This window comes from Scyliorhinus torazame, chromosome 9, assembly GCF_047496885.1.
Source record: "Scyliorhinus torazame isolate Kashiwa2021f chromosome 9, sScyTor2.1, whole genome shotgun sequence".
NCBI lineage: Eukaryota > Metazoa > Chordata > Chondrichthyes > Carcharhiniformes > Scyliorhinidae > Scyliorhinus > Scyliorhinus torazame.
Window position 1 is genome coordinate 244,568,816 of NC_092715.1, and position 16,910 is coordinate 244,585,725.

The 16,910-nt window shown below is 41.1% G+C and overlaps 1 protein-coding gene and 1 pseudogene across 2 annotated transcripts in view; both read right to left on the reverse strand.

Annotated features, from left to right (window-relative positions):
• Positions 1–16,910, reverse strand: part of ric1 (RIC1 homolog, RAB6A GEF complex partner 1) — a 210,029-nt gene that overhangs the window by 164,206 nt on the left and 28,913 nt on the right. For both annotated transcript variants that reach the window (XM_072517226.1, XM_072517227.1), the window contains one exon: positions 8,970–9,077. In XM_072517226.1, the coding sequence (XP_072373327.1) occupies positions 8,970–9,077 (108 nt within the window). Of the gene's footprint in view, positions 1–8,969; positions 9,078–16,910 lie in introns of those variants that run through there.
• Positions 799–2,930, reverse strand: LOC140430086 (E3 ubiquitin-protein ligase Hakai pseudogene; annotated as a pseudogene).

Sequence of the window (16,910 nt, forward strand, 5' to 3'; positions counted from 1 at the left end):
GGTGGAGGTGTTGACCTTGGGTAGGGTGCTCTTTCCAAGAGCCGGTGCAGACTCGATGGGCCGAACGGCCTCCTTCTGCACTGTAAAATCTATGAAATCTATGAAATGTGCAGGTTAGGTGGATTGGCCATGCTAAATTGCCCCTTAGTGTCCAAAAGGTTAGATGGAGTTACTGGATTATGGGGATAGGGTGGGGGTCTGACCCTAGGGAGGGTGCTCTTTCAGAAGGTAAAAGCAAATTACTGCAGATGCTGGAATCTGAAACCAAAGAGAAAATGCTGGAAAATCTCAGCAGGTCTGGCAGCATCTGTAGGGAGAGAAAAGAGTTAACGTTCGAGTCCAGGTGATCCTTCCTCTTACAGGAATGCCTACCCTGAAGAAGTACTGCTCTTCTCCAGCAGTCATCTGGACTCGAAACTTTAGCTCTTTTCTCTCCCTACAGATACTGCCAGACCTGCTGAGATTTTCCAGCATTTTCTCTTTGGTGCTCTTTCAGAGGGTCGGTGCAGACTCGATCGGTTGAATGGCCTTCTTCTGCGCTGTAAGGATTCTATGGCTCTTTCAACACCATCACTCCCGTGCCCTTTTTATACCAAAGTCCATGCCTCCTCATTAGGCTGCAGCTCCAGGGAAACCAATTGCTTGCCAGTATATCATCCGAGTACCTATTACTCATGTAGTAGAATGTACATTTTGCTATGTTATTTGAATGTGGGAGATTTTACGGTTGAACACTAAAGGCTACTGACAAAAGCTTGGATCTTGTAAGTTGTTGGATGAAATTTACAAGAAATATGATTTTTTTTTGAAAAGCCAGCAATCACTTTAATGTTCTAATGCATGGAGATTATACATTTCAAACAGAAATAAACAAACAATCGTTGACCAAACCTGATCACTTGTTACGTGGCACTCATCTTACTGCCTCCCACTGTTGCCAACTTTTAAAGGTTTACAGTCAGCTGAACATAACTTTGCAGCACTGAATTGCTTACATTTCTGGATTTATTTACAGAACATTTTGCAGATGTTAATCAGTGTTAAGTACAAACAAGTTAAAGGTCAGTAAGATATGCATTTATAATATAATATAACTATATGCTCTCTAAATGGTAAAACAGTTGTAGTCACTTGTTTCTCTACCTTGAGCAATTGGATAGGTTAACTCCTAGTCACAGCTGAATCTTCACAGGATTGTCTCCGATAGTCAGAGAGCTTCCTCACACAAGGAGCAAATTGTACAATATACATAACGAAAGTGGAGGAAAAACTAGTCTTTAAAGGCATAAATTGTGCATGAAAACTCAATTGGCAAGTTTTGTTTATAAACAAACCGTTTGAGCTGTATTAATAATTTATTGCATCATAACCATCACAATTAACCTTTTGTCATTGCAATTCCTTTCAGCAGGCTTGCCCCCAAAATTTACATCTGAAGAAGCAAAGTTACACCATAGGGTTATAATATATTTCCCTACAATCCATCCCACAACTTACCGATAATATGGCCTATAGCGTGTCTGATCAGGGTGATGTGGCCCAGGCTGTGGAGCCTGAGGAGGAGGAACTTCAATCCTCGGAGGGGGGCCTCTGGGAGCAGGCCAAACACCAACACCTGGACTATGCCCTCCTGGCTGAGGAGGCAGAGTAATGGTGGGGAGGCGGAGGGGTGTTGACAGGTGGACCACTGCGCTGTGGAGGGGGTGGCCCATGGGAGGGTGGTTCATATACGGTGGCATTTGAACCAAGATGTGCCCTGGCGGTGGGTTGATTGGTGGTGAAGCTGCTGACAGAGGAGGAGGCAGAGCCTGATTGTACACCATGTGGGGATTGCCAGGTGTCTGTGCTGGGTGCTGCATGGGATGGTTTATTGGTGGGGGTAGGGGAGGAGGTGGAGCATAGTGCTGCAGTGAAGGCAGCATGTGGTGCGGGTGAGAGACTACTGGATTGTTCTGGTATTCAGGACGATGATGAGGTGCAGCAGTTGGAGGCTCGTGATTGCCTGTGCTTGAAGAGTCATCTTGAATAGGAATGGTGATCAGATTACTGTGTTTCCTTGTGGTCATTGTTGAAATATGAAACATTTCCTGACTCACTGACCTAGGTGGTGGAGGAAGAGACATCTCAGATGGCAGTGGACGAAAATCCTCATGTGTCTGGCTGTAGTGATCGTGTGGCACATGCTGTAGAGGGGGTGGTGGCATCAAGATGGTTGGGATGCGTAATATGGTGCTTCTCTTGTGGCATCAGAAAATGCTCAGCAATTTCTGCTGGTAGTGCCATTGCAGAATGGATTGGTTCTGGCTGTGATCTAATGACAGCCTTACCAGTTCCGGTGATTGATGTGAGCCTGCAAGTCTCTCTGGGAAAGGTAGGTCCATTTGTAGCCTTGGACAATGCTACACATGAAGAATGAACCCCGCAAGCACTGCTCAATGCGTTGAACCGGGTCACTACACCCAGGACACATCTCGTCACTCTTTTTCTCTTGCAAACTTGCACAGTTGAAACAAAATAAATATTTGCACGGAATCATGCATCCATATATCTTGATTGACAATCCACATTTATCACAGAAATTAATGGGAGTGTCATCTTCCTCACCCAACAAATTTATCTTAAAATCCCAGAAAAACTGCAGAGGAAGTCGGTGCCGGCTTCCAAACACTTCTCCGCCTTTGCATTCATAGTTTTCATCTTCATTGTAGTCAAATCCTTCTACATCTGTAGCTAGTGACTTTGAAGAACTTCTGCTCATATTCCGTGGGACACGAGATGAGACGCGATTTCGGTTAGACTGTTTTGAGATTAACTTGATAGGGATTCGCCTTCAAACATCAACGCCACTCAGACATCCTGAATTATCGGTTCCTTGCAGATCTTTATCCTGCTCCATAGTGAGAGCGGCATTGTGGGATAGCCGGGGAGGAGCCAGGTTCCCCTGGTAACCGAGTAGGGGGGGGGGGGGGGGAAATATGATCTATTAACTGTCTATGAGATGTGGTCAGAGTTTGATGGATTTCAGAAAACAATGAGTAATCAAAGGGGGAATATATCAAAGAATTTAACAAGTGGTATAAAAGATTTGAAGAAATTCAATTTAGAGCTTTCTGGCTCATTTAAATTGCTGAATTGTGCTCAAGTGTCACATATAAACAGGCTCTTGGTTCTAACTGGTGCTGGATTCGCAGAAGGGTTCATTGTTGGATCAGATGTCTGCTACCTTGACCTTGAAAAGAAATTCCTAGGGAAACAGTCATTTCCTCCATCCTCGGGGGAACAAATTAGACATTCTGTGGTGACACAAAGGATAGAGGACTTAATGATTACCAGATTTCAAAATGGTCCAGATACCGTCCTTGAGCATCAGTACAATGCAACGGATAAAGGCAGGCAGAATGAGGAATGGAAGCACTTTGAGCAGATCTGGCTATTACAGGATAAGACCGAATTGCATCATCAATATTGGCAAATGAATCCCAGGAATGTCCACGTAACAGTAACTAGGTATAGCAGTAGGCAATGAACAGCCCAAAGCAGAAAGGCAAAGCTCTTGAAATGCCATTGGACACAGAACTCTGATGCAGTAGAAAATGATGAATCTGAATAAACTGTATTTGCCACAAGGAATTTTAGTCCTGTAATCAATGCGTTAGTTGCGAACTCATTAAACTCTGCTGTGCTGGATAGTGCTTGTGCTTTGGCAGTATGTGAAACAGATTGGTTAAAATGCTATCCAGATTTGTTAAGTAATGAGAATTGGTGCAACATTAAGATTTATTGTTTTAGGTTTGGTGATGACAATACATTAAGGTCACTAAAGCGGTTTTCATGTAAAATTCCTTGAAAAGGACACAAATGCCAGCTGGACATGGAGCATCATCATTATTTTTTGGAAAGTTTACTCAATTAGTACATATTTGTATATCCTTTAACAAAGCCTGGTGTTTCCCATCAGTATTAGACAAGTATTAATGGCAAGAATTAAGAAAAAAAAATCTAATTATCTTAGGTTTATAGGTAATATTTAGCTCACTGGGCTAAATCGCTGGCTTTTAAAGCAGACCAAGGCAGGCCGGCAGCACGGTTCAATTCCCGTACCAGCCTCCCCGAACAGGCGCCGGAATGTGGCGACTAGGGGCTTTTCACAGTAACTTCATTTGAAGCCTACTTGTGACAATAAGCCATTTACATTTACATTTACATTACATATGCTCATCTGCCAAAGTTTAAATGTCCTGCAAAAGAATATAGGTGTACTTGATGAAGAATATACAAGGCTAATAGAACAAGTAAGTGAGAAGCTAATTGCCATGGATGCAAAGGTTTGGGAAAAAGATAAATATGTTTTATTTTACAGTCTATGGACCTGGCTACGAGATTTAGCTTTTCTACAATACATAGTAAGGACATAAGCAAGTATAGATTAAAAACATGGAAAAATGTCTGGTGCATCAGCTAAGTTTTGGACTGATAATAGTGAGCAATCAATCAATGGTGCATTGAGAGATGTGTGAAAACTTGAACTTTATGGTAATGAATAACTTTCTGCAATGGACTCTTGAAAAGAATCATGCAGTGATTGATGACATGCTGCATAAAATCTCAGCTGGTCCACTAGACCTCAGTTTGGTAGCCGTCCTGTCAAGGGCAATAGTTAATACATATAATTCACTTCTGATGGCTGGCAGGTTAAGTCCCTATCAATTTGTCTATGGGAAAAGTCCTAAATTGTCGTCTGTGCTGTGAAAATCCTCCTGCTTTTGCCCTCTAATAACTGACCCTTCGGTCACTGCAGTTTTCCCTCAATTACTCTGAAAACCATTCATGAGTTTGAAGACCATCCAGATGACCAGTCACTTGGGACAAGTTGGAGACAACTGCTAGAGGCTGTGGCTACATGAAGTGCGAGACACATTCAGATGATAAAAGATCAAAGGAGGAATTAGAAATAGATGGGGGGGGAAATATTAATTTCATACAAGTACCTCAACACAAGAATAAAGTGTATTTATTGTTTACATTAGAAACACAATTGTTAAAACTGCTAACACTTGTAATACTACAGTTTAATTTTTTGCGGAATTGTATATACAGTCCCAAGATGAATGAGATACATGTTGCTAAACATTGTTTGTCAGCACAAATGGCTGAAAAAATATATGAAGACAATGCATAGTGGAAAATACTGTGAAACAATATACCTCTAGTAGTGTAAATGTTTAAACATATTGATACTCTTAATATTTAATACAATAGTATACTTTACTGGGACTGGAAAATACCAGGTTTCAGCAAGAGGCAACTAAATATTCCAGGGAGCACAAATTGTTCACAATTATGTACTTTAACACAGGTGGAATAAGCAACGGCTATGCAGTCCACTGAACCCACAAAACTTTCACCGTGAGGTATACTTACCTAATATATTTAATCCTCTGAAGGGCATAATATCTAAAACAACTAAAACTTCCAGAAAGATAAGGTTGTGTGTGACCTGAGTAGCGGTGCAGAACTACAGCCTGCATTATTTAAACCTGGTTGAATTTCACTGATGACATTTCCATGACCTCAATAACTCCCAGGGAATCTGATGGTATTTAATTAATCTAATTACAGGTTATACTCATGCGATTTGCAGAACATGCTTGAAATTTTGCTGCCGTTTTCTAAAACGTCTCCAGCATGACTCCCACTCGCTTTGCCAAATGACATCAATTTAGGAGAACATTGTTAACTTTCTCTCTGTCTGGAGGAACTATGCAAAGGATGGTAACCAAAAGGTGGCAAGGATGCTTACGTTATTAACTTTGTACCTAGATCTGTAAATGCATTAAGTCTGGGTCCAGGTAGCAAAAAAGCGTGATGCACTTTGCAACAGAATAGCCTTCCCAATGCTGAAACCCAGATAAAGGTTTTAAGTGAAGTATTAGAGGACTGCTAGCACCCCCATATCAAATCCACACCTCCAGAGACACAGTGAAGAGATGGTTCATGGGTGGGTCGAACTTTTCCAGACTCAACATTAAAACAGCATATGCTTCAGCCAACTCACAATCAAACCTGGACCCATTATTGCTTCCTTTACCGCTTTATGAAAAAAATATTTCAAAGCAGACTCAAGAAGTTACAATGCAGTGCATTGCTTTTAATAACTATACTAAAGACTCTTGGCCCATCAACAGGAAACAGCACGTATTTTCAGATAGTCAAAACAAAAGCATTGCATTTCTGAGGAACAATGCTATGCGAAAGCTATGGAAATATAATGAGAATGTGGGAAATATCCCAGTGACTAGATGTTGTATGTAATTCTGAATATTGTGAAGGAATACTAATTCAAAGCTGAAAGTTGTAAAATTTGAATACATAAAATTCTCAACCCAGCACACCACACACCACTGACAGTACACAATGTACCACACCCCCATCAGACACCCAGCACACCACTGACAGTACACAATGTAAACTAAACAAAACCTGTATATGTTGAATTTCTAACTCTTCACAGCACACTCAAATTGCAGGTTGCACATCTGCATTGTTATGGAAGTGACGGTAAAGGCTGGTGAAATCAAAATGTTTGAAGTATACAATTTACATGTTTGAAGTTTGGGTTGTTTGTTTTTGCTAAATAATTAACAGAAAACACCTCAAAAAAGAAATGCTTCCCAAAATGAGTTAAATTGATCAATGTTCTGTTCAGAATGCTGACTAGTTTATAAATAGAAACGGACGTGCTCGTGTTCTGAATCTGTCAACAAAATGGTAGAACATGAAAATTCCTTTAAAAACCATTTAAAAAACAAATTCCATATAGGAGTCATAAAAGAACAGGGAAATACTATGCTCATTCCATTAGCAAGGAAGATCTTAAAGCTCAGAATGACAAAGTCACATGAAGTCAGTTTATGAAGCCGCAATCATGATTGGGCTGCAAAACCCAAAGGTGTAAATAGGAAGATCTTTCGCAAAAGGGAAAAAAGTCAAGGAATTACCTAATGACATGGTCTGCTGGTCATTTGTTTCTGCTCTTGACTCAAACAACAAGAGTCGAATGGAGTTTCAGTAGTGCATTCCAGATCCTTGCTATGCAAGTTTGTCCTGATGACATTTCCCGTTCTTTTGCCAATCGCCTTAAATCTGTCCTTGACCCTTGGTTCAATGTTAAAAGTTTCTATTTTGATCTCTCATGATTTTGAGCACCTTGATTAATGTGCTCAGCTTACTCTTTTCTCATGAGAAGACTCTCAACTTCTCCAATTTATCTCATCCACTTAACTGAATTCCCTCATACCTGGAACTAGTCTCAATGATTTTTTACACCATCTCGGGTGCCTTCACATCCTTCTTAAAGTGCAGTGCAAAGGTTGAACCCACGCTTTATACAAGTTCATCATAACTTCCTTGTTTTTGTACTCTAATGTCTCTACTTAGCCCAGGATTCCATAAGCCCTTTGACCATTTTCTCAACCTGCGCTGCTTCTTTCAATGTTTTGTGCACATATGCCCCCAGGCCTCTTCGTTCCTGTACCCTCTCCTTTTAGATCGTATCCTTTAGGTTATATGGGTCTCTCCTCATTCTTCTTACCAAAGTGTATTACTTCATGATTTTCTGCATCAAATTTCATCTGCTACTGTCTGCCCATCCACCAACCAGTCAACATCATCTAACGTTAGCCTCCACACAACTCACAATACTTCCAAGTTTTGCACAGTCTGCAAATCTGGAAAATGTGCCGGCTACACCAAGTCTAAAGTCATTAAAATATTTCAAGAAAAACAGTGATCGCAGAACCAAGCCTTCGCATTGGCAGTAAGAGCAAGAACCAGAAGACACATTTAAAGTACATGGCAAAAGTAGCAATGGCAATAGGAGGGATTTTTTTCAAATCCAGTGAGTGGTTAGGGTCTGTAGTGCATTGCCTGGGAACATGATGGAAGCAGGTTTAACTGTGGCATTCAAAAGGGAATTGGATATTTACCTGAAAAAGGAAGAATGTTCTTGTTCTGGGGAAAAACTGTTCCTTTGGAGAGCTGATACATAAACTATGGGCCTTAATCAGCCTCCTGTTCTGTAGTAATTCTGCTATTACCTTCCTCCAGTACCCTCTGCTTCCTGTCACTCAGCCAACATCATGCCCATGCTTCCTTGGCCCCTTGAATTCCACGCACTTAACTCTGCTGGCAAACCCATTATGTGGCACTTTATCGAACATCTTGTGTAAGTCCACACATGACAGTACGAGACAATAAGCATTTTCACATGAATTTTCAAGCAGACCTACGGTTTCCAATCCTCCCGCTTTGAGGGGGGATGCTACCAGAACAGGCAAGTGACCTCCCAGTTGACTCAAGAGACTTAGTATATCTGTTATTCACGAGTGCAAAGGGAGAAGGGCAAATGCAGGAAAGTGAGAATGAGAGGACCATCATTGCTCTTCTTCACTCCCCCATTTTCTTTCCACCCATTTTCTCTTTGCCCTCCTCAATAAAGCTAATGCTTTGGGTTCTGACAAAAGGTAACCAACACGAGTAGGTCAATTAAAAGCAAATTAAATTCAATTAAAAGCCAAATTGGAATAAGTCTAATGGTAACCATGAAACTATCGTCGAATGTTGTAAAAACCCATCTGGTTCATTAACGTCCTTTAGGGAAGGAAATTTGCTGTACTTACCTTGTCTGGCCTACATGTTTTTCCAGATCCACAGCAATGTGGTTGACTCTTAAATGCCCCCTCAGAGGAATTAGGGGTGGACAATAAATGCTGGCCCAGCCAGCTATGCCTACATCCCATGAAAACTTAAGAGAAATTTGGTCAATATTAGTTACATTTTGAAAAATAGCAGTCACCGGAAAACTTTACTTCAACTGGTTAATTAGTAAAATTTGTATAACACATCTAACGTGGCAGAACATCCCAAAGTCCTTTACTCCATGCTCACGGATAATATTGTTTACATCTTACCGTAACTGCGATCATGCTGCTGTCGGACTTCCATTCAGTCTTTTCATATGATCCAAACTGTGAAGCCGCTTTTGCAGATTCCTTGTAGCTTACAATCAAAACACTGGGCTGGTGAAAAAAAAAGTTAAAATGGTATTAAAGACATTTGTTCTGAATAGACCAGGGTTCCCTCCTCTTCCCCCCCCCCCAAATACCCCGCCAATGTTTAACATTTTGGTTGATTTTCCCTGCCAGGCCAACATGTGGCAGCTACATGGCGTCTATCCAAAGCAACAACCATGGAGCGAATATACAGTCCTAATGGCAATCATTGGTCCATTCGACCAAGTCATATGCTGACCATTCCCGCTATGTTATAACATGTTTACTGTCAACTTTGAATCTCAGAACAATCAAATCCTGTTCTGAAAACCGACAATTTCATGTAGATCAAGATCAGCATCACAGCTGTCTAAACTGACATGCAAGATATCGAAAAATGGGTCATGCAGGGCATTCTTCACTAATGATAGCGATCCACTGTACATTCTTCTTTAAAGTTAGACAGCATAATATTTTACAAGTTGCTTTGACATTTTCACTCGACACAGCCATTTTGGTAAGCATGCACGATTTCTGCAAGAAGTCGGCAACAATCCTGTACAAATTGGTACTATTGTTGCCTGTTGGCAACCATCCCTACTTTAGTTACTTGCATTACATAAAGTTCAGTTTCTTTCCTCAGAGAATTAGAAGTCGGAACTTCATGCTGAAGCTCTAGGCCCTACAGACCAGAACTTGAAACTCAGTCTCAAAGTCCCACTGTGACATGTCAACTAACAAATGTGTGTTTTTGCCCTCTTGCAAGTGCTTATATCAATTCATTGATTAGGCAGCATCACAGATGGCAGACCAATAATTGCAGTCCAACGAGGAAATCAACAAGCCGAATCGTTCAGTATGGTAGTTGTCATGAAGCACGAGTTGTCATGAAGCATACTGATGTTATCTGCGAGGGGTAACCTAACTTGGAACACTGGTTAGTTGGGGTGTACAGTTAGCTTTGTGTGAGGATAAGCAGCCAGTTGTTGTGTAACAATTATTAAAGACCATTAAAGCAAAGAATTACGACACGAACAGGACTACTCTACGACAATCAAAGGTATATGAAGTACTAAACACACGCATAGTTTGCACGCTTGTGCCAAAATAGATCTAGAGCTCCCTGAACTCCTTAAGACATCACCATTTCCCCAAACTCCGGGTGCTCTGGTTTCCTCCTACAAGTCCTGAATTACATGCTTGTTAGGTGAATTGGACATTCTGAATTCTCCCTCAGTGTACTAGAACAGGCGCTGGAGTGTGGCGACTAGAGGATTTTCACAGTAACTTCATTGCAGTGTTAATGCAAGCCTACTTATGACACTAATAATTATTAAAATTAAATAAATCTAGAAGTTAAAACCAGCTTATAATTGCCACATCATACAGGGATGATAATCAAGTCGAGGGAACGTCTCGTCCAGCGAAGGTGGTTAAACTGCCTTTATGAAGGTTTTCTGCCTGCCCTGGCAGATTTAGAGGCTGTTAGATGTAAAACTTGGCCTTCAGGCTTGGTGGCTGGAAACTAGTTTGTTTGCTAGGTATTAACCGGCCTGCCCTACTTCTGAGGGTTTGGTCAATTATACCTTTGTTCCACTTTCATTTGGCCTACTGTGTATTTGGCTGCCTGTCCCTAACAAATTCTTCGACTCTTATCATATGTACACCTTATTGACCTTCCCAATCGGTCAGGTAAACTGTTTGTACTCAATCTATTCACATCCGATTCTTATCTAAACTGCCTTCTAATCCCGTTACTAGGAGAGACTAATCTCATCCAGCCTTTTGAATACTGGCTACTGCTGCCTCTGGGCAGATTTCTACTTGCTGGGCACACAGCTAAAACTGCACACAATACTCTAGATGTGGTCTCAATAAGGCCCTGTACAGCTGCAGCAAGACACACCAACACTTCATCTGTTACAATTTACCATTGGTCTTGAGATACAACCCAAGCTTAGAAAGACAAAAGAAAACCAAGTAATAAAGTAAAATGCCCCACGGTGATTTACAGGAGCATTATCAAACAAAAAAAATAAAAGCTTAGTTATAGGAAAACATAGTAAACATGCATCTAAAACGAAGAGAGGGGTTTTAGGAGGAGAACATACACCTAAATTCTGATATATTGCCTTGTATTACAACAGTGACTACTTAGTTAAAAATACTTCATTAACAAAAGTTCTTCATAAGCGTGGGCAGCCTCGTTTGTTAATTTTTTAAGACAAATTTAGGCTAATGCGACAAATATTCTCAATATTCTGGTAAATATTTGTCTTCGATGTGAAGGATGCTAATATTTAGCATCAGAATTAAACTTTTCTCCCCCTGCCACAACACCCAATAACAGTATCCAGTACAAACAAGATGCACAATGCCACTCCCTACAGTATGCTAACAAAGTACATGCCCCTAACTCTTGAGTAACATTCATTTCCAACACCCATGTCCATGGAAGTATTCTGTGCAAGTTTAGAACTAATTGCAAAACTAAGGGCAGTTTCGGCAGAAACCATATTAAAATTGCCCAAACATATTTCTCATAGAACATTTATTAAGAGAAATTAATCTTGCCATTCTTGGTTGGGTCAATTATTTTGTAGATTTAAATTGGAGGATGTTCTCTTTAATTACTGCAGGCTCACACAAAATATCGAAAATCAAAATCATGTGTCAATTCCTTTTATTTTGTTGCAGAATATGCTGACAGCATGTGTGTAAAAATGGGATGCTCTGATCAGAGGTTATATGACTGATTTAATTCAACAGTTTGAGCATTGAAATGGAAGCCCAGAGTTTAAACATCACTTTTTAGCAAAACCTGCCTCTGGTTTTGAAACCAGGAAAGAAAAAAAATGGTTGCCAGGATTCAGTTAATCTCAGTTACACATACATTGTTTGGAGTCAATTTCCACTATGCATGCCAGGGAGAACACTCCGCTAATTAATGAGCTTTCTCTGCTACAACAGAAATTACAGCATCACATCTGAACACCGATTCAAGAATCGACCCATTCACTTGTGGTGATGTGCATCAATGTAAATGCATGTAGGCTAGCTAGACACTAGATGGAGCACCAGTGACATCACACACACACTCAACCAATAGATCAGTTAGATAGGACATTACCAATGGACATTCACGATACCACCACAGGAGGGCATTACACCAACCCATATATAAAGGACACCACACACATGATCTGCCTCTTTCCAGTGGAGACAGTCAGTGAGTAGAGACACAGGGTTTATTCAATATTACACCCACCACGTGGATTGCAGCAACTGGTTAGTCAGTTTGAGTAGCTATAGTAGGGTTAGCAGTAGTGTCGAACCTGAGTAATAGAAGTGTAAATAGTTTAATAAACGTGTTGAAGTTATCTCCATGTCTGAACCTTCCTTTGTCAAGTGCACCACAAGAAAGCCGCTTATGTTACACCTAGAACATAACAAATCATGATACCGTGAACTGTTTCAATCCACATAGCCATACCTCAGCGTACAGTGACAACCAGCAATGATACCCAGGTAAGATGTTCGAGATCTGGGTTCCGCAGCAGCTCCAGTACCATGGCGATCTCCGCGAAAACTGGTGGGTATTCCGGCAAATGTTTGAAATCTTCCTGGTAGCAGCCGAACTAGAAGACCTGGCCGATGCTGAAAAGACAGAGCTTCTCCTCACCATCGCGCCAGAGCAGAAGAAATCATTTAAAAATTCAAGTTCTCCAAAGGGCAAAACAGGAGCGACTTCCAGGCAGTAATGGACAAATTCGGCAAATACTGTGAGGAAAACACACTCCTACCAGCAAGAAAAGGTAAGAGAAGCGCCAGAACATACCTCTTCATTCACCTGAGGAAGGAGCAGCGCTCCGAAAGCTAGTGACATCAAAACAAACCCGTTGGACTTTAACCTGGTGTTGTAAGACTTCGTACTGCAACCAGAAAATGAGTTAGAGCTCACACTGCCCTAAGGTGTTTCAGATCTGTATGTTCACAAATCAATAGGTGAATTAACTATTTTTTTGATCCCTTAAGATGACCTTAATGTTTTTTCAGATTACTCATAGGAACAAATAAATAGGAGCCTTTCAGTAGAGCTCTGCACTGAATATTCAGTGACAACTAACAGATGATGGGGTGGGTGAGGGAGGGGGGGGGGGGGGGGGGGGGAGAAGAAGGGGGTGGTGTACAGGGGTAAAAGACAGACACTCTTGACTGATTAACATGTTTATCTACCACCTTTTAACATAATTAAATATCTCAAGGCACTTCACAGGAACATTATAAAACCAAGTAAACCACCGAGTTACAACGTCAACCATCTTTAGTCAAACTGGTAGGTTTTAATGAGTTTCCGAAAGAAGGAAAGTGAGGTACAGAGGTGGAAACATACATAGAAACTAGCAAGAAATGGTCATTCGGCCCTTCGAGCCTCCTCCGCCATTCATTATGATCATGGCTGATCATCAAGTTCAAGACCCTGATTCAGTTTTCCCCTCATATCCCTTGATCCCTTTAGCCCCAAGAGCTATATCTAACTCCTTCTTGAACTTACACAACGGTTTGGCCTCAACTACTTTTTGTGATGAATTCCACAGGCTCACCAATCACTGGGTGAAGAAATTTCTCCTTACCTCAGTCCTAAAAGGTTTACCCCTTATCCTCAAACTATGACCCCTAGATCTGGACTCCCCCACCATTGGGAACATTCTTTCTGAATCTACCCTGTCCCTGTCTAATCCTGTTAGAATTGTATAAGTTTCTAAGAAATCCCCCCTCACCCTTCTAAATCCAATGAATATAATCCTCATAAATTTAGTCTCTCCTTGTATGACAGTCCTGCCATCCCAGGAATCAGCCTGATAAACCTTCGCTGCATTCCCTCCATAGCAAGAACAGCCTTCCTCAGATAAGGATATCAAAATAAAATTTCAAACAATACTCCAGGCGTGGCCTCATCAATTGCAGTAAAACATTCTTATTCCAATACCCAAATCCTCTCGCTATGAAGGCTAGCATACCATTTGCCTTCTTTACTGCCTGCTGTACCTGCGCATTTACTTTCAGCGGCTGTTGTATAAGGACACCAAGGTCTCGCTGAGTATCCACCTCTCTCAATTAACACCTATTCAAATAACAATCTGCCTTCTTATTTTTGCTACAGAAGTGGATAACCTCACATTTATCCATATTATACTACATCTGCCATGCATATGCCCACTCACTCAGCCTGTTCAAATTCCGCTGAAGCATCTCTGCATTCTCCTCACAGCTCACCCTCCCACCCAACTTCGCATCATCTGCAAATTTGGAGATAATATTTAGTTCCCTCATCCCCAAATCATTAATATATGTGAACAGTTGCGGTCCAGCACAGATCCCGATGGTTCCCCATTAGTTACTACCTGCCAATCAGAAAACGACCCATTTATTCCAACTTTTTGCTTCCTGTCTGCTAACCAGGTTCCTACCCATCTCAAGACACTACCCGCAATCCCATGCACTTTAACTTTATATAGTAATCTGCTATACGAGACCTTATCGAAAGCCTTTTGAAAGTCTAAATAAACACGGTTCTCCCTGGTCAACTCCACGAGTTGCATCTTCAAAGAATTCTTGTAGATTTGTCAAGCATGATTTCCCTTTCATAAATTCATGCTGACTTTGTCTGATTATACCACTGCTTTCCAAATACCTGTCGAAAATGCTTGATAATTGACACAAGCAATTTCCCTACTGCCAACATTAGGCTCAATGGTCTATAGTTCCCCGTTTTCTCCCAACCTCCCTTTTTGAATAGCGGGGTTATATTAGCTACCCTCCAATCTGTAGGCTGTATTCCAGATTCCAAAGAATTTTGGAAAACGACCACCAATGGATCTACTACAAAGGAGTAGCCAAGGATACTCCAGAGCTTGGACCCAGGCAACTGAAAGCATGGACACCAATGGTGGAACAATTAAAATTGCAAAAGAGGCCAGAATCAGAAGAATACAGATATCTGTCGGTTGTGGGGCTGGAGATTAGAGAGCTTGGGAGGCACAACCAAGGTCCCGTAGAGAATCGAAAAGGACAAGAATTTTGAAATCAAGATGTTGCTTGACCAAAAGGTGATGTTAGTCAGCAAGCAAGAAGTGATAGATGGACAGGATCTGGTGCAAGTTGAAACATGGGCAGAATTTTGGATGATGTCAAACTTAAGGAGGGTAGAATGTGAGACCAGCCAGAAGTGTATTGGAATAGTCAAGTCTTGAGGTAAAGATATGAATGAAAATTTCAGTAGCAGACGAGTTGAGATAGGGGTGGCATCAGGCAATACTATGGAGGTGGAAATAGACAGTTTTACTGATGGCACAAATAAAGGTCGGAGCTCATCTTGGGACCAAATGTGACACCAACGTTATGAACTGACTGGTTTCATCTCAGACTGTTGCCATGGAAAGGGATAGAGCCAGTACATAGGAAACAGAGTTCGGTGCAGGGACCAAAAACGAATGGCTTCAGTCTTTCCAATATTCAATTGGAGGAAATTTCTGCTCATGCAGTCCAGGATGTTGGATAACCAGTCTGATAATTTTTCAACTGTGGAAAAGGTGAGAGAGCGATGGTGTGGTAGAGCTGGGTGCCATCGGCATACATGTGAAAACTAACACTGCACTTTTGCATGATGTTACCAAGGGACAGCATGTAGAAGAGAACGGGAGGGGGCCAAGGATAGAACCAGAGGTAACTATGCAAGAATAAGAAAAGAGCCACTGCAAGAGGTTTGCTGACTATGATTAGATAGACAAGAATGTAATCAGGTGAGAACATCGTCATCCAGCTGGATGACAACGGAAAGGCCTTGGAGGATGGTGCGATCATACTTGTCACAAGCTGCAGACAGGTCGAGAAGGATGAACAGGGAAAAATTCCCTTTCTCAGAATCACACAGGATTAGGTGATTAAATGGCAAAATTCAGAAAAATAGTCAACTAGGCTCTTTTATCATAACACCTGCATGTATCGTAAGATCCCATTTTACCCTTCAGTGGCTTGAGAATCTATCAATTATTCTTCAGCAAAGCAACTTTCCCACCTTTTTCCATGACCTCTCCAAAAGTTAACAGATAAGGATTTGTGGTATCCAGAAGATAAATAATGAATCATCTCAAATGTTTAATCCAGTGGAGAGGTGGATTCAAATATAATGCTATTAGCACACAATGGTCACAAAACAGATTGCCAAATATGCAAGTTAATAAAAACAATAACCTTGGGGGTAAAGGGTCAATAATTGAACTGCTCATTCCCTATCCCTACACTTAGATTGTTGATTCACGTGACATACACTACAGCCACAGCCACATACAAAAAAAGTCAAGTGTCAGCAGTGGCCTCAGTTTAGCTGTTCAGTTGTCAGCATAGTGACAGACCAGATTCTTCCATATCATACCACCATGATACCCATTTCAGATTTTTTACCTTTCAGCAAAGGCAGACAGACAGCAAATAAGTTTAATGCAGGAGGAGCATGAAGTGATGCGCTTTGAAATGGAAAATGAAGATGGGCTGCTGTATATAAATTAAATGGTACAATTTTAAAGGGGTTACAGGAATGGAAAGAGCTGGACATTCGCATGCAGAAATCTATGAAGATGGCAGCTGGAAAGGCTGTTGATAGATCAAAAGGAACCCTTTATTTTATGAACAGAGGTGTAGAAAAGCCAGTGGGTTATAGTAAACATTTATACAAAACACTGTCAAGGCCCCAGCTGGATTATTGTGTCCAAATTCTCAATTCTGGTAGAGACCAGTCACATTTACTTATTAATGTTTGGATCCAAAAACCCAGGTGTTCACTAAAAGAATGAAGCCACA